The sequence below is a fragment of the Saccoglossus kowalevskii genome, chromosome 18 (assembly GCF_978046115.1).
Source record: "Saccoglossus kowalevskii chromosome 18, keSacKowa6.1, whole genome shotgun sequence".
NCBI classification, from domain to species: domain Eukaryota; kingdom Metazoa; phylum Hemichordata; class Enteropneusta; family Harrimaniidae; genus Saccoglossus; species Saccoglossus kowalevskii.
In genome coordinates, this window is record NC_140658.1 from 30,850,794 (window position 1) to 30,870,418 (window position 19,625).

The 19,625-nt window shown below is 34.4% G+C and overlaps 1 protein-coding gene across 1 annotated transcript in view; it reads left to right on the forward strand.

The window, feature by feature from the left end:
• The first annotated feature begins 8,293 nt into the window (after positions 1-8,293).
• LOC144348171 (short transient receptor potential channel 4-like) overlaps positions 8,294-19,625 on the forward strand; it is a 30,411-nt gene continuing 19,079 nt past the window's right edge. Inside the window, exon 1 of the mRNA XM_078007668.2 lies at positions 8,294-8,480. Within this exon, the coding sequence (XP_077863794.2) occupies positions 8,294-8,480 (187 nt within the window). The remainder of the gene's footprint in view (positions 8,481-19,625) is intronic.

Below are 19,625 nucleotides of genomic sequence, written 5' to 3' on the forward strand. Positions count from 1 at the left end.
TGCATTTGGTCTGTATATTTTTGCCTCGTTTTTAAGGTGTATACATTTTGTTAAATAATATATAGTATTTCAGTGCATTGTCATTTCAATAACTCGTAGATAATATATATATGGAATTGAAAGTGTGGTGTTATCCAGTATTTGCCAAAGACATATTATTATAAAGAAGAACGCCCTCCTCAAACACAGAACGTGCATGCATATATCTTGGAATGTAATAAACAGACACGTATGCAGATCAGATAATATATTATTTGTATGATATTATTTAGACACTCGTTTCTAGTAAAATTGTACGTTTTTGTTGTCAAAATATAAAAACACGCATTAGGTTGAAATATATGTTATAACAATTCTTGATTAAAAATGGTTAAAATTAAAATCGAGAAATAATAACAGACCAATTTCAAGGCGATTTCCAGTATTAAAAGCAATTTTGTTTGGGGGATTACTGTTTAATTGAAATTTTAAAACGCCAATTTCAAATATTCTGAATTGTGAAAGGAATAAAATAAGTTGCATACCACTATATTCATTTTGATACTCACAATACTCATAATACCAGGCAATGATTTCATATTATTCACATTTACACTATTTGACCTAATCGTATGTTGACTTTATTTCCGATAATGCACAATTATGCGGCAATCGTTTCGATCTTTTAACATACAACCTTGACTGCCATGGAGTAAATGCAGCTGTGAAGTCACGTGACCTACACATTTAAATTCAATTAATTATTAATAGAAATATACAGCTTCTAACCCCAGGTTTGATCTTTATTAAATCATATCTACGTGTGTCCAATGAAAACCAGTGGTCTAGCTAATTAAATACTTATAAAAAATAATAATTGCTTTATGCAAACAATTCGACGAAACAAATAAATAAATGTATCTTTGATCGTATCAGAATGAAATGTCTTAGTATTCAATATTTGTGGATTGAAGTTCTTTATATTTATGAGACATGTGATCACCTAGATACCTGATATGTATTCAAAATAGCAGTGTTTCTTGACGTGCGCTAAGTCGGTCATAAATTAAAGAGGCTGTTTCTATTTATTTACAAGATCTGAGATAACTTCAATTTATAAGCGCTTTGCCCATTAAATTTGCTTCACTGACCCTCATTTCATACGTCTGCTTCTTAATTCCGTGCTTGCTAATAAAAAACATAGCATTACTATTGTGATCTTACCAACATTTGTAAATGCGTAAAATATTGTTTATGTTTCCCATATTACCTGCAAGGCCTGGCTAGATTTTACGTCTTCCCAAACTGATATCCAGTTGACATGTCGGAACGTACATAGAACATTACATTTTGCTAGATTAGTTTTGTTTAGCGCACAAAAACAAAATTGAAATCGAATTCTGTGATGAAGTTTAAGATTGTCTAGATAAACAAAAACACGTTCAGCAGAAAATCAATCAGTACCATACACAGACAAGCCGTGAACGTCGTAATTTCTGAATATGTTTCACACCTAACATCAAATGTTAAATACATTCAACAAATTGTTGGGTTCATAATAATAAATTGCAAGAAGAAATGTCATCACACTATATACAAGTCAACAGATAAGAACGGTTGCACACGTGTTGGTAGTTCAAATACATTCTCAAAGAAAACAATGGTTAAAGGCAACACTATACAAGTGTGTAGCTCAAATGTGATATAAAAGAAAACAACAGCGAAGATCAAAGTTTATATCGCTGATACAAATGTTATGTAGGGTCAAATGTCACAGGCATGTTTTAGCATAACTTATTAACGATGAATGCAAGTCTCGTAAGCATGTCTCATTTATAGTGCATAACAGGCTCGTACATATTCACTGGAAATGTTGTATTATACATTACAATAGTGCAATGTAATTAGATGATTACTTAATTGAAAAAGTTATATTGCAAGGACAAAATTAGTTTAATGATCTTTATTCAAAATATTCTTACAAATTATGAACCATAGACATATATTGTTTGCCTAATTCATCTCAAAATGGCCGTCAGAAGTTGTATTTTGTGATTTATTTCATGAAAAGTTTCGTTGAACAAAATATTGAAAGTTTGTCTATTAGTATCGTACTATTTGATTATACACACTACACACACCATTAGATGCAGTTAAATTAATAATGAAACAAGACAGTGTACTTATAATTTCATTATGTTATACTATTGATAATTAATGACCTATTAGTAATATTAATTCAAAATATACGCTATGTAAATTCATTCATTGAGGAATTAATTATCTATATGGCTATTCCTAGAATACAACATGCCAAGTTCAACAAAAATGTTATTACGTTAATGAAAACATTATAACATTTTATCTGATTATTTTCTTTGCGGGAATATTAATATTCAATGCAATGTTTACGTGTTGAATCGTCCTTTAGAAAGGTCATATTAGATAATGTTCCTGTTTGCGACATACCTAAGCCTGTGTTGGAATTGTATTCTAGAGAACGAGAGAAAGTTGGAAACTATAGTACTTAACTGTAATAATAATAATGCAGTATGAATATTCTAATATAAGTGGACACATCCGGTTCCACATCTGACTCACACTATACTACTAATATTTTTATGTGTGTACCTTCATGCACAGACACTTCGTTATAATGAATGCATTGCATGCGTTGACGATATTTTTTGCAGTCATCTACATCAGCAATACTTCGGGTAATGAATCCCCGTTCGAAGCTAAATTGATTCATTGTCCCAGTGATAAAAGAACGAAGTAGAGCATTCGTAAATATATATAGTAACTGTCACGACTGACACGACCCTAGGTCGATGTAACGAAGCTATATGCCCTCCACACCCAGATACATATATTGAAAATTGCATTATGTAATTCAAACTAATTTATTTTAAGTCTGATACTAATCAGCGGTAGATATTCTGAGAAATAAATATTTCATGTTTCCGATAGTGTCAGCCTTGATAAATCCCTAAACACGGCCTTCTATTAGCGCTATTTTAAATATCAGTAATTAACAATCCTCTAGGAATTGAATTAATCAAATTAGGATATATTGATTTTTAATTCATACTTGAACCAGAACTCAACATCACAGTTGCTAATAAATTTTGTCATAAAAAGAATTCAAGTTTAAAATATTAATGTAATTGACAATTTTCCGGTATATGTGCACCTGTGTTCGTTAATGTGAAATACATATGGGATGCTTTTTTCAAAATAGTTTTGTCGTCGTACATCCCTCCTTTATTTGACTGCATTTGCTGAATCAACAAGGTTTGATTACAATCTTAATGTAATTTTTCCGCATACTTTTATTTACGATAAATTAAAGCGTTTTTTATCAAGATGTTATAGCAAATAAAAAACATTCAAACGTGCACAAAAAATCTATCGTGTTGACTACAGTAGCGTTCTGACAATGATGGAAATCACCAAGGCACATTTAAAATATAACCCATATACATCAGTATTCCATTGTGCTATAAATCATACTTTCTATGAGAGAATTTATTTATGAGTCATATATGAAAATTGTTAGGTAATGTTAATTACTATCCTGGAATGTCTCACGTGACCTGAATGTTATTAATGCACACAGTCATGTAATATCCATCAAATGACAATAGTTATTTATAAAGGGTATAATTTGATAGGCAGAAACAAAAATATGTCGGAAAACAAGCTCTCTGATTGGTCAGACGTTTAGGTGTCAAGGTTAGTTAGCCAGTCAGGTACATTCTTGTGAGTAGTCTCGTTCATTCCAAGCTGTAACGCGATTGGCTTAGATATTTCATCTATGAAAACTAATTCATCATAAAAATAGTTTTGAATGTTAAGAATAAAATGTGAAGGAATTTTAACAAGTGGTATAGGAGCAAATGCATTGATGTCTGCGGGAGAGAATGCTTATCTGTTATAAGTACGCACTAGATGCAAACGTATACACAATGATGACGTCACGAGTAAAAGAACAGTACGCAAATGTATGCAAATAATAATCAATGATGAATTTTAGTTGGGATGTAAGTGCGAACATTACTAGAAAGTTAATATTATTTTGATACTATCGGTACACAACACAGTGTTTTGCATATTGCAGTTTGTTTAGTGCTTCGATCTGTGCGTGCGATAACTAGAAAAGGAGAAACGGAAGATAGGAAATAGATGGGGAAAAAATCGATGACCGGTTGAACACACTGCTACACATTAGTTTTGAGTGACATTAAAATTGTTATTTCATATATTTTAACGATGTGAGGTTCAATAACAGTATTCGGTTCTCGATAATATATTTTTAACATACTTTAATATCACATTTCACCTGTAACATCACGTCGAAGTGTAGCATGTCATATTATCGATTGTTAAATACATTATAATATTTATGGGAAAAAATAATCTGAACACGTTCGATTTTCATTTGGACATAATCGTTCATCTGACTGTGGCATAGTTTTGAGCGTATTCACCTTCAGTCGACCAGTTGTTGATTCCACCTCCAACTTATTAAGTAAACGTTCTGTCCATAAACGATTTAAATAATAACCCGCAAAACAAGTCAACTTATCGGACACACATTATTCTTAAACCCTATTGCAAATAAGAATTGGTTCGTTTATTGTATCGATGTAATGTACGATGCCATGAATTCAAAATTACCTGGTGTCCTCTCCGCGGTACAACAAACAAATGAGGCCATATTTACACTTCCTAATTCTGTAATTGGAATTTGATAGATCATATTAAATGTCTCCACAGGGTCTCCTATCACATGGTTCTATAAATTCTGTGCTTTCTGTCTTTCTGAAAGGACATTTGATATTATAAGAACTTGTATAAAACAAGTCATCACTGCAATGCTGAACCATGACAATATAACATAATACAAAAAATAAAAAACTAATAAACCCTGCAAACATGGCGACACCCCAGTGATGCGTTTCAGCTATTGTTTTCATACTTTTCTGTTGTGAATGACAAAGTAATTTTGCTGTCATTATGTTTGTAAACAGGAAGCTATTCCCTTATAATATTCATGTTATAAAGATGAACCAGGCGAGTAACACACTTTATACAATGACTATATGCAACATGAGATGACAAGGCTGTGTACGGCATTTAGAATTGTACGTACTAATGATCTAATATTTTAAGCGGATGTAAACATTTGTATCTAATGGATTGCGTGCTCTGGTGTCAGGTATAATAATTAAATCACAACCGTCATACAAAATAGTGTCTATCAACGTTAAACTAAAGCAAAAAGTAAGCCGAGTGTTTCATCGCACAGGCGGTAACAACGTACGAGTTCAGTCTCACAAGTTACAATCTAGAAGATCATATTCATACTTATAATACTTCTTGGTTATTACAAATCATACTAAGTGTGAATGTTTACAGAGGTCAGTGATCGGTCTTATGATGTTGAATTGAGATCGTAGTTGAGTGTACTTGTGGAGTTATAGCTTTGCTGTATTCAATGTCAATTTAGTTCAATTTGTTTGCAAGCAAAGTGTGGTCACCTAGAATGCATAACTTAACATAATATCTTCTATTACATGGAAAAATAGCCACATTTCTGATTCTGATTTTCATTGTTTACCCACTGCCTAATCATATATTAACTATATTATTGAGGTTTTAGTGTCTCCACTAGACTCAAATAAATCAATGATACGTTTTAATACATAATGAGTTATACAATATTCTTACAATGTGTTACAAACGTGATTTGTTGCATGACTGCGTCTGATGTGCATGGAATATGAAGTAAAAATGTTATTCAAGTCAGTATTTAATGTATTGATACTTATTATTTATGCGTAGTATATGTGCGTACTAGAGTATACTCTCGAAAATCACGAATTGATAAAAACCACAAGCATGGAATGCCGAAAAACAAGCGAATGTACGCGTTGTATCATGGATCTTGTGTAATAGTTATGTATATACGAATGACGGGTTTGAAAAATGTAATGCATGGGAGCCTTATTTCAGGCATCAATATCTGATTGCTGGACATCCACGTATACATGGACTAGTATCTGCCTAATCTCTCATTAACGTTAATGTGTTTGCAGATCATCAAATGCTCAGGTCATGCTCACTAACCTCCGTATATAAATATATATATATATATATATACACTCTGTGCAGCGACGGAATAAATTTGTAATTGATTTCACTTGTTTGTCGACAGAAACGAATATGCAAACGCATAACAAGCCATGCACATCCGTGGCTCAACGTGATCCTCAATCTTCTCTCAAAAAGCAAAGAATTGGAGGATTCAGAATGTTATCAACTATGAAACTTTTTGAGTCTGTTTTCTGCGTTGATGACCAACAACAATGATGTACGAGTGCTCTGAAGATACCATCCGTTTCCTCTTTTACAGGGAAATTATGAAAAGACAAGCATATTGATATCCTGTATGCCTTTCCCATTTTACATTAGTTTACAGCTGCTACTCGGTTGACATGAGAGTATGATAGAATTAACCTGGTATCTAACCTATACAAAATATAATAATTGTAATAATTACTCAATCCAATTCACAGCGCACATGTTGACTAGTGTACACTTACATTAATTTTAGGATCTAACTGAAGGTAACTTGGAGGGGTGCTGTTTTCAAAATGTGGAAATCAAAAGTGAGCTTCACATTATTGTGACATTTATAATTTTGGTGTGATACTACACGACATTCACGTGATCCGTGGATTCAAGAAACAAAAAGCATTTTAACTAGTTTTGTACGAATGTAACCAATCCAGTATAAAATAAAATAGGTTTGAACGGCGAAATAAAGGTATGTATGCCGTATTAAAACACATTGCCATAACAACAGAGTACGGTTCTTTTTAACAATTTGTGTGCATCCACAAACAATTCATTGACGTCGCGTGTGAAGACTGAGAGCTAGTCCAAACACTGGAAACGAACGAATAAGCATGCCAGGATATTTTGGATGAATTTATCTCATTTACATGTTTTATATGTATTATATATTTCGTACTACTCTTTAAAAATATCCCAAGAAAACATACGATCCCGTTCGTTTGCAACTAAAATAATAACAATGTTTACTTTTACCTAATCAGTCGCTGATATATAAATACATTTACGTATTTCCATATAACATAATACAGATGATTATAGCCTGATTATGATGAAATGTCTATTGAGATAGATGTACATGCTATAATGTACAATGTAGTATGTTCTATCAACTCACTACAAAACTGACAAATGAGTGGACGCGTTTTATTGCATCACATTAAAAATCGAAGCTCCCAATTCAGATTCTACGTTTCAACGATACTAACGATACTCGACTTTAACGTGTGCATCCCGGTTGATTGCGAGAGTATATGTACTCTAAAAATACAAATTGATAAATACCCCCATCGATGGAATGCAAAAAAAATGGATGTACGCGTTGGACCATGGATTTTGTGTAATAGTTATGTATATACGAATGACGGGTTTGAAAAATGTAATGCACGGGAGCCTTATTTCAGGCATCAATATCTGATTGCTGGACATCCACGTGTAGATGGAGTAGTGTCTGCCTAATCCCTCATTAACGTTAATGTGTTTGCAGATCATCAAAAGCTCAGGTCATGCTCACTAACCCCCGTATATAAATATCACTCTTTTTAAAACTTCTTTTAAGAACTTTGTTCTTTTAGCTTTTTGTAAAATTGTAGAATGAAAACACGTTACCTAATTCGCGACGCAAACGAGACAGAACGGCTAGAAAAAGAGTTAAATAACACGGATGTAGTGCTGTCATATTCATTTGAAAGTCAGTCTTGGATATTTTTTTTTAACTTTAATGTATCCCACACCAGCCAGTGGAAACCATTACATATTTTATTGATGTATGACAAAATCGTCTCTCTAGCGTCAACTGCTGTATAACGTCAAAAATGAGGGCGTACTCTTTTAGAAGGTATTACCATATTAATATTCATAAAGGTTATATGATTTGTTGATTCGTCGAATAAAGCCTGTGGCAAATCATCGATGTTCAGCCCATTGACAAATTACAGGATTAAATACACACGACACCCATAATTATTAATTTACAGTTGTCATCAGTGGGGATGCTACAGTTGTGTGAGACGGCGACAGGGTACTGACAGATAATGAATTCATTTTCACTGAAGCCGCCTGGGAGTCATAGACTGCGTTCATTGCCGCTCTGTCATACCGCGTTCAATTTGCGAAGACGGGAAACTGGGGAAACAGGATCGCTTTAGAGCGTGTTAAACGAATCTAACATAGTATGTCGTACAGTTATAAATATGATGCCGATAACGTTTCGGTGGAAAAAATATTCCTTTTGTCGGCGGAGCGTGGTGACAAAAAAGCGCTCGTCTACGCACTGGAGAACGCAAGGAATTTCAACATCAACTGTCGAGACTCGGAAGGGAGAACAGCTTTGGTGATTGCAATCCAAAATGGCAGTGCAGGTAAGTTTTTATGCCATCACGTGTTGTCCGGCTTTCAAAAGTGTAAGCTCTATAGATGTTTTCGTTGTGTTATTTTTTTTTATTTTAGGAAACGTCATTTGATAATTAATATTCAAAAGTAGGCAATTTTTTTATCGAACCAATGTCGCATTACTGTGGAAAAATTAAACATAAAAAGAGCTTTTTTTAACTAGCGCAAACATGAAACAGTGTATTCTTTGTAGCTTAAAAAAACGTTATTTCGGAATTTCTTCAATGGCACACCTGCAATGATGAGTTAAAGTTAGATGTCACTATTTTCAACTACTCTATTGGGACACATATAGCAACAGTAGTTAGACTTTGAAATTAGTAATTTAAAATAAATAGACTACGTGCTTTGTTCGGATAGAGTACTGACGGCTAGTCAGTAAATCCTCTACACGAGTTATCTATCAGGTACAACCAGGGCAACCAAATTGATCACAGTATAAATCGCTATGCCACATTATTTATTTTATGTTACCGTTGTTGCTTTAAAGCTTTAGTTGTTGCTTTAATACTTTATAGTACGCTGTGGGCCGTTTGATTTGTGGGAGTTTTACTTGTCTAGTTGACTTTTAGTTGAATGATTGGTTATAGTTCATTATGCGTGGATGGTTGGTCGGAATTTTAATTGTCGTTTGATTGATTAATTGATTGATCGATTGGTAAGTGAATATATTGCCAGAGCTCCGTCCGTCGGTGATGGTGGTGGGTGGGGGGGGGGGCATGTGTTTGCTTTTGGTTTATTTGTGTTTCTTTAACCTGGTCTCACTGTCACAGTAAATGTCAAACATTAGTTACCTGTATATTATATATTAGTATTTTTCTATTCACTACTCATGACTGTATTTTCCAAACCAAACCACGATTGAATATCAGATCGGGGTGGTCCATACCAAAGTGAGTTGGCCAAAATTGTAATTTGGTTCTACGCAAAATCAACTTTTGGGGACATTTTATCATCATTTTAAGTCTTCGAAGGACGGGGTAGCTAATAGTCTTACCTCACTGTATTAGAAACTAAACATGTAGGTACGGTGGAAATTCAGATTACATGTACAGTTGACTCTCTTGCAAATAATATATGACAACATGATGATTTAAAAAGACTACGTTAACATATTTGTAATTACCACGTGGCATGAACATTCAATATGTCATGAAAATGCACAATACGTCATGTAATTGCAATCAGAAATAGTTATTTGTTGTGGGGGAAAAAAACGATTTTGGTCATACATGGCCATATGCTCTTCCGACATATATCCAACTGAAGTGCAGTTATACATCATGTATTCGACACTATGCAAAAAGACACACATATTTTCTCCACACATCGAATTACAGTAATTGTGTAATGTCAATACGTAAAGTTCATGCCAATAAAACACCGCGCATGAGATACTCCAATGAACCGGTTTTCCGAAACAGACAAGCATGCTTTCTCAGAAATACGAGAAATTAATCTCCCACACAAACCATGTTTGTTTTGATATATCGGTACAATCCAGCTACCCGGTAAAACTACCCGCTGTCGCTATTCTCCATTTAACGAGAAAGAGAGTTATTATTTTCTGAAGATTAATTGGAAATTTCAGAAACTAGATTGAGATTGACGACCCATTGCTCTGCGGTTCATTCATTTTTAATTCACAGATATACGTACATAGCAGACACGCGTTTGTTTGTTCGTTTGCTCCACCTCGTGAAGCTGGTTTGTAGAGCAACATTACGTTTACGAAAGATAACGCTTGCACGGAACATCTCAGGGAAATGTATTAAGAGCATATGCAATGATATCACACTGGGAGAGACAAGACAAATGATTACTGTAACAGTCGCTGACGAGTTAATTATCGTCAACGTGCATTATTTAACTTGAAATGAACGTAGAAGGAAAGATAATTGGACTGACCACAATTATGCTCAAATGAGCTCATACCCTGTGTCTAGTGTAAAGATCACATGGACATGTATTCGCACAGAGCGGTTGAATTGCAATTGGAAACGCGAAAATCTTCAAAAAATGTTATTTAGTACATAACTGGAACGCTTTCAGGAAGACAAAATTACATAGTTGCTCCATCTACCGATATATATAATAATTGGTCCGTCCCTATATGACTCAAGTTGATTCTTTCTCATTACTTACTTGCCTTGACAGATGTCGGATTAACGAATTGCATCAAATGTTACCTGTGTTGGCAACCTGACTATAACAATTCTGACTATTGGTTTCACGTAACTATAGTAGTTCTACTAAGCTTGACAGGCATACCGTGCTCGAAACTGAACGCGAGTTAAACAAACATTTAATTGAAAAGAACCAAACCCAATATTAAGGGCGTATGTGTATGTTAGCATTATTATAATTTTAATAACAAAATGAACAAGTATTATATCAGAAATATAGACTGTATGTGTGGTTACAGTCACACTTACAGATATGGTTCATAACGTTCAACAGTTAAAACGGTTTCACATTAAACTACATGCCACTCGAAGAGAACATTATTGATAATTTGTTTCAATGATCTTCTATCATGGTACGGGATGAACAAAATCGAGTAAGCCTCTTTGAATGGGTTTGAAATATACAAGAGAATAAATTGTCGAATAAAAACACATATCGTTGTCAGTGAACACATTACTCTATGTAGTCATACATCTAAACACATATCGTTGTCAGTGAACACATTACTCAATGTAGTCATACATGTAAACACATATCGTTGTCAGTGAACATAATACTCTATGTAGTCATGCATCTAAACACATATCGTTGTCAGTGAACACATTACTCAATATAGTCATGCATCTAAACACATATCGTTGTCAGTGAACACATTACTCTATGTAGTCATACATGTAAACACATACCGTTGTCAGTGAACACATTACTCTATGTAGTCATGCATCTAAACACATATTGTTGTCAGTGAACACATTACTCTATGTAGTCATACATGTAAACACATACCGTTGTCAGTGAACACATTACTCTATGTAGTCATACATGTAAACACATACCGTTGTCAGTGAACACATTACTCTATGTAGTCATACATGTAAACACATACCGTTGTTAGTGAACACATTACTCTATGTAGTCATACATGTAAACACATACCGTTGTCAGTGAACACATTACTCTATGTAGTCATACATCTAAACACATATCGTTGTCAGTGAACACATTACTCTATGTAGTCATACATGTAAACACATACCGTTGTCAGTGAACACATTACTCTATGTAGTCATACATCTAAACACATATCGTTGTCAGTGAACACATTACTCAATGTAGTCATACATGTAAACACATATCGTTGTCAGTGAACATAATACTCTATGTAGTCATGCATCTAAACACATATCGTTGTCAGTGAACACATTACTCAATATAGTCATGCATCTAAACACATATCGTTGTCAATGAACACATTACTCTATGTAGTCATACATGTAAACACATACCGTTGTCAGTGAACACATTACTCTATGTAGTCATACATCTAAACACATATCGTTGTCAGTGAACACATTACTCAATGTAGTCATACATGTAAACACATATCGTTGTCAGTGAACATAATACTCTATGTAGTCATGCATCTAAACACATATCGTTGTCAGTGAACACTTTACTCAATATAGTCATGCATCTAAACACATATCGTTGTCAGTGAACACATTACTCTATGTAGTCATACATGTAAACACATACCGTTGTCAGTGAACACATTACTCTATGTAGTCATGCATCTAAACACATATTGTTGTCAGTGAACACATTACTCTATGTAGTCATACATGTAAACACATATCGTTGTCAGTGAACACATTACTCTATGTAGTCATACATGTAAACACATACCGTTGTCAGTGAACACATTACTCTATGTAGTCATACATGTAAACACATACCGTTGTTAGTGAACACATTACTCTATGTAGTCATACATGCAAACACATACCGTTGTCAGTGAACACATTACTCTATGTAGTCATACATCTAAACACATATCGTTGTCAGTGAACACATTACTCTATGTAGTCATACATGTAAACACATACCGTTGTCAGTGAACACATTACTCTATGTAGTCATACATCGAAACAAATATCGTTGTCAGTGAACACATTACTCTATGTAGTCATACATCGAAACAAATATCGTTGTCAGTGAACACATTACTCTATGTAGTCATACATCAAAACACATATCGTTGTCAGTGAACACAATACTCTATGTAGTCATGCATCTAAACACATATCGTTGTCAGTGAACACATTACTCAATATAGTCATGCATCTAACCACATATCGTTGTCAGTGAACACATTACTCTATGTAGTCATACATGTAAACACATACCGTTGTCAGTGAACACATTACTCTATGTAGTCATGCATCTAAACACATATCGTTGTCAGTGAACACATTACTTTATGTAGTCATACATGTAAACACATACCGTTGTCAGTGAACACATTACTCTATGTAGTCATACATGTAAACACATACCGTTGTCAGTGAACACATTACTCTATGTAGTCATACATGTAAACACATACCGTTGTTAGTGAACACATTACTCTATGTAGTCATACATGTAAACACATACCGTTGTCAGTGAACACATTACTCTATGTAGTCATACATCTAAACACATATCGTTGTCAGTGAACACATTACTCTATGTAGTCATACATGTAAACACATACCGTTGTCAGTGAACACATTACTCTATGTAGTCATACATCTAAACACATATCGTTGTCAGTGAACACATTACTCTATGTAGTCATACATGTAAACAAATATCGTTGTCAGTGAACACATTACTCTATGTAGTCATACATCTAAACACATACCGTTGTCAGTGAACACATTACTCTATGTAGTCATACATGTAAACACATATCGTTGTCAGTGAATTCAGTACTCTATGTAGTCATACATCGAAACAAATATCGTTGTCAGTGAACACATTACTCTATGTAGTCATACATCAAAACACATATCGTTGTCAGTGAACACAATACTTTATGTAGTCATGCATCTAAACACATATCGTTGTCAGTGAACACATTACTTTATGTAGTCATACATCGAAACAAATATCGTTGTCAGTGAACACATTACTCTATGTAGTCATACATCGAAACACATATCGTTGTCAGTGAACACAATACTCTATGTAGTCATGCATCTAAACACATATCGTTGTCAGTGAACACATTACTCTATGTAGTCATACATGTAAACACATATCGTTGTCAGTGAATTCAGTACTCTATGTAGTCATACATGTAAACACATACCGTTGTCAGTGAACACATTACTCTATGTAGTCATACATCTAAACACATACCGTTGTCAGTGAACACATTACTCTATGTAGTCATACATGTAAACACATACTGTTGTCAGTGAACACATTACTCTATGTAGTCATACATCTAAACACATACCGTTGTCAGTGAACACATTACTCTATGTAGTCATACATCTAAACACATGTCGTTGTCAGTGAATTCAGTACTCTATGTAGTCATACATGTAAACACGTACCGTTGTCAGTGAATTCAGTACTCTATGTTGTCATACATCTAAACACATATCGTTGTCAGTGAACACATTACTCTATGTAGTCATACATTAATCGTACACAATATTTTTTCTGAATTTGCCGTATTTCATCCTCTTTAAATTTAATATTGTGTTGAAATTCTTTGCAGTCTTTGAGACATGTTCATATCCACGAGTTTTACAATCTAAATGGTGTGCCGACACAATTATTTGGCGCTATCGCAGTTATATATTATATTATTATGGTAGTCTAGTAGTATGAAACAACTCCTCAAATGTTCCGAAAGTGAAATTAACAAAATGAACAGCGCAATGTAAAGTGTTGCGATGTAACAACCATCGCGTCAGCCACTACACATCATGATTCAGTGCAATGTTCACGCTGAGTCAAACACAAATGTGAAAACTATACGATGTAAATAAACTCTCAGGAAAACATCTTCATTATTTGTGGTGATAGGTAAATATCACCACGTGATTAGATCGCTATTATATGCACACTAAGGATATTTACATTTTCTTGTTTGATTGATACTCATCAATTATGCAAATTCGACAAGAGAAGCACTCAGATGTTATTTGGACAAGGGAGTAACGCTTTACTCGATCGAGGCATGGTTTAGCCTCAGAAGGTATGCCATGGAAACGAATGTTTACGCTTCGCTCTTTCATTTCAATTGCGCCCTGAGTGTTTAAAGAGACTGTTTTTGGAGTATAATTATAGACTCGATTAGTCTTAAAAGTTTGTATTGTGTGAGTAATCATTTCACCCAAGTGATAAACAAGCAAATGACTATAAGTCGAGTACTATACGTAGTTTTTACGTATTTCACACACATTTATCAGTTATTTTCCGACACGCTTTTACAACGTGATACAATTTCAAGCAATATGATTGGTCGATAAATGCAATTTAACATTTGACCTGACCAATTGTCTAACACGGGCACATCTCGTTTGACTATGGCATAACAATCTAAGCCTCGATCTCATTGCATTTAGTATTTACTATGATTTTTTAAATCATAATTTATCACGTATGCCTAAGTGGCAATGTTTTATTTGTCTCATGTTTCTAATTCTCCCTACCGCTATGGAAATATATTAATTTATAATAATTTATGGAAATATATTCAAGGCGCGCACATGGAAGTAGAGTTTGTTGTATTCACTTTAGACTGTCGACAGTCGGTCGTACCTAATATTACTATATTGTTATTATTAATAAATATTGTGTATACACGTAATAGGCGGTGAATAAATTGTGAACGTCGGGACAGGAAGTATGGAGTGCCGTTAGGCACGACTGACTGTTGGGTGCTGCAATTCACTGGTAAGATTTCTTACCAGATCCGGGTACTTTCATATGCAAATTATAGTCACGCAGATTTTGTCATGGCCAATCGTGAAAGGTTCAGGGGTCGCTGGCTACTAGGATCGCCCAGGACTTAGCGAAGTTTTTGACTATACGCGATCACGACACTTTCCACAGCAGTTTTTGATATGACGAATGCATTATAAAAGTGCTGGAACGTTTAGACTACCATGATATTTCTTGCAAGGACTATCAGCGAGACACTATCGCAAACTACACAGAGGGGAGAGATGTGTTCCGTCGTCTGCGTACAGTGTTGACATTCGTCTTGTTAAAAAGAACTCGTTTCGAAAGCAGGGATCCCCCTACTTTCAGTTGCCATTCTCTTAGAGGAAAATGCCTGCGACCTTTCCAATAACTCTCGCTTTAGTTTGTTGAAATTCCTTCCTGAACTCATCCATGTTTTTATGCAGAGTCGACGCTCTCAGTCCACATTCGAACTGGCAAGATATAGATCGATCGTCTCTGCCACAACGAATTCGCATGTCGTAGTTTTGTTGATACCGCGAAACAGTCTCCCCAGGTTTTCTATATTTTCCATTTGACTGCCACAAACAATGCACGTTGTTTCCTTGGTTCTAGACGATTTAACAGTTATTTGCTATTTTGGTAGGAGTGACCGTATTCATTGTGTTCATAACGTGAACAAGCAACGCATTCAGGGGGTCATTTAGAATAATTTGCATACATTAGGTTAATATAATTTATGAATTATTCATATCAACTAGAAACCTGCCGACGGGGACAGTCTCTCGAGACTAAAGTCCCTCGCGTGAAATGGTTCGCCTTTCCCATCAAACTCCTTCAGCGTTCTAATGTTTAGGAAACACAATTACATTAGGCCCGAGGACTGCCGACAGTCAATATTCACTTGTACACAAAACGTTGTGGTTGTGGTGCCACGCATGCGCGAGATATGGGTCTCATATAAACAAATATGGCGCCTTTGACTGTTGCGCAGACCAACGAGTAGAAAATGAGATGTTACCAAGCTTTAATTAGGTAATTTCTTTGGTGATTTGAAGATATCGAAAACGGAAATTAGTGCAAGTCTAGTCCAGGTCAAAAATCGTATAAATGATTTCATTAGAAGAGACATAGTATTGATAGAAAAATACTGTTTATCATTACAAGTGTGGCGCGACGACCACCGCAATATGAGATTCAGTACACTTCATAATGTTGTTTTTGTCCAATTGAAAATATTCATCATTCACTGTCCTTCAATTTAGAGTTGTTGAAATATGTCCCCGGAACGACGATAAAAGATTCCAAGAGCAAATTAATGTAATTCATTATAATTCGAGTGTATGCACATTGTGTTCAACAATTACATGGGTGTGTATTAAGCACACATGTACGGGCAATTCTTCATCAGACAATTACGTGTTACCCTCCGGCTAAGTGAATACGATCACCTAATCAAGACGAACGAATCCTTTCAACCATTGCTCTTTCTTATTTTGCTCGCTGTATTCTGGTCAATATTGTGTAGTAACATTGCGTTAGAAGCGTTAGTCAAAATGCAAGAATATTAAATCAGATACAATGTTCGAAGAATGATTTTTATGGCATTGTATTGTGTTCACAGATTATACATATTTTACAGTGCATGTGAACACTAAGGGTTATCTCACTAACGCATTTTAGTTAGGTGAGGTATCCCAGACAAAACCTAATATAATTATAATATAATATAACCCAGTGTCACTGGCCTGCCTACGGGGTTCCTATGTGTTTTTGTACTAGAAAAGACACGTACACCAAGACTAATCAACGGTTTTGCTTTAAATCCACCATAACGTCTTTCAAAAAAAATGTAATTACAGACATTTTTCATTCCTCTCAATTATATCATGTTCATATTTTACATGAAAAATTGATTTTTATTATTCATTTTGCTAAGCACTTCACTGAAGTATTAACACCAGAGTATAAGAAGGCATTATGTAATTTTCCACTTGCATACATACGAACGAATTCGGAGATTTTATGACGACTTCATAATTGCACTCGAACTTGTCCAACTGTATCCTACATGGTTTGTATATTGGTGCATAGCAATTGTTATTCTTAAGTCTGGCTGAGCAACTATTGAACAACATAATGTAATATCTCACAAATGATACCATAGAAACTATAAATTCAAGTTTAGTTCTACGCATAGCGTCAATTACGCGTGCACCTTAGAGTGACAAGTTTAAAAGAGTACAAGTTTGTATAATAAAACTTGCATGTCACAATACATAACCACGAGCTCTCATTTGACAAATTCCTCCTGATATTGATAAAATTGAAAAACAAAAGACGACTTCTTAGATTTGCTTAATCCGGCAACCCATTTTTTACTTGTTTTTTTTTTCTCTAATCATCTCAGTCAAGAAATATTGTCTGGGTTATTAAAATATACAATATTTAATATATTCAGAGAATTGGGCTAAAACACTCCTTTAAATTCACGTGATATAATGTTCGAGTGACATATTTATTATTATGAATCAATATTTTTACTAATAACTATTATTTAATTATTTTACCAAGATTACTCAATTTCTTTAGTTTAACATCTAGTATTTCTGTAGCTTTTACATACATAACCTAGTAAAGAAGCAAACTCGTTGTTTTTGAAGCCGTTTCTCGCTTACATAGAACACGGGAAAGATATCGATTGTTTAACACTAGCCTACCAGCCAACAGCTCGGGCTTTTCGAATGTATCAATATTAATCCGAGTGAGCCTATAAAAGCCATAGTAGTGTTACCCACCGCCATTGTTCTTATTTTAATAATCTTTGTATAGAACGTATTCAATAAAGTGCTTTGAACTGTCCTTGTTAATTGCAACTCATAGTCACCATCCCCGAGCCGCCGTTTCAAAGTGCACAAAACCGGTATTCACGTTTTATCGCCCCAGTAATATTTCCGAACCCATATTGTATTTATTAACGATTCTCGATATATACTAATATTTCACATTGTTGGTTACATGTTAGAGTGTACTCAGTTTCGGCGTTCACAATATAATGATGTATCGTTGCTAGAGTGTTAATGTCCGGTATATCGAGTCATTAACCTTAAACAGTGACACCACATAGCGGATGTATTCATCAAACACAAGTTGTCAGGCTTGATATAGAATTACTAATAGACACATTGATCAGTCACGTAGTCAATATTGTGTAAAAATGGCAAATGCTGTCAGTGAGGGTTTTATATTCTACGACGCCATTTCTTTAAACAAATTTGCCATGTGATAGTAGTGTGGGAAATAAATCACATATCTATCGATCATAACTATGTACATCCAATAGCATCAACAGTCGATGGTTTATGAATGGATGCATTCAAGAATGGGGGGATGCCTTTTCACAAAAACTTTCCATTCAAAAATAATACTTATTTATCAAGCATTCAGAGGTATTAAAGACATGCAAGACTTAATCCCGAATTGGTGTCAACACAGCCGTTCTTATGGCAACTCAAGTTGAATCAATTAGATGTCATGTAAGCCGGCAAATGTAAATGTATGACGGCATGGCAAATTACTGAAGTCTTAGTATAATGGATAATAATTCGCCAAAAAGTCAATAAAATCTTCATGAAATAAACAAATCGGGTAGAGCACAATATAAGGTACTAGAATGTCAATTATCAAAGAATTCGGGCGGGTAGGTCTTCACTAAAAGATCGATTTAAAAAGTGTACGTCACTATTCATCACCACAAACAATTTTGACAAAAAACGGGTTTTGATTTACAGCTCAAAACAATTTATACGAAACAGAATTCTCTCAATTTCTGCACATAATACGAGCCTAGGCATGAACATTTTTAATTTTCCACATTCATGGGGAATAAAACAACATAACATATATAAAATTGTCTTGCATCTTTATCAAAATAAACCAAAACGTAATACATTTCGCGAGATATAATTCTCACCTACTTAAGTTGAAAAAATGCTCAATAAAAAAAATCTATGCTGAACAGTTATCCTACAATAAAGATATTTATTGCGGTTCTTTACGATTAGTTTCATTTATAAATTTAAACTTTGTATAACTATAAATCAGCACAAACAAATATATATGAATACATATTACCAGGTTTACTATTCATGAAACCGTTTCTATTATTCACGATTTGCAGT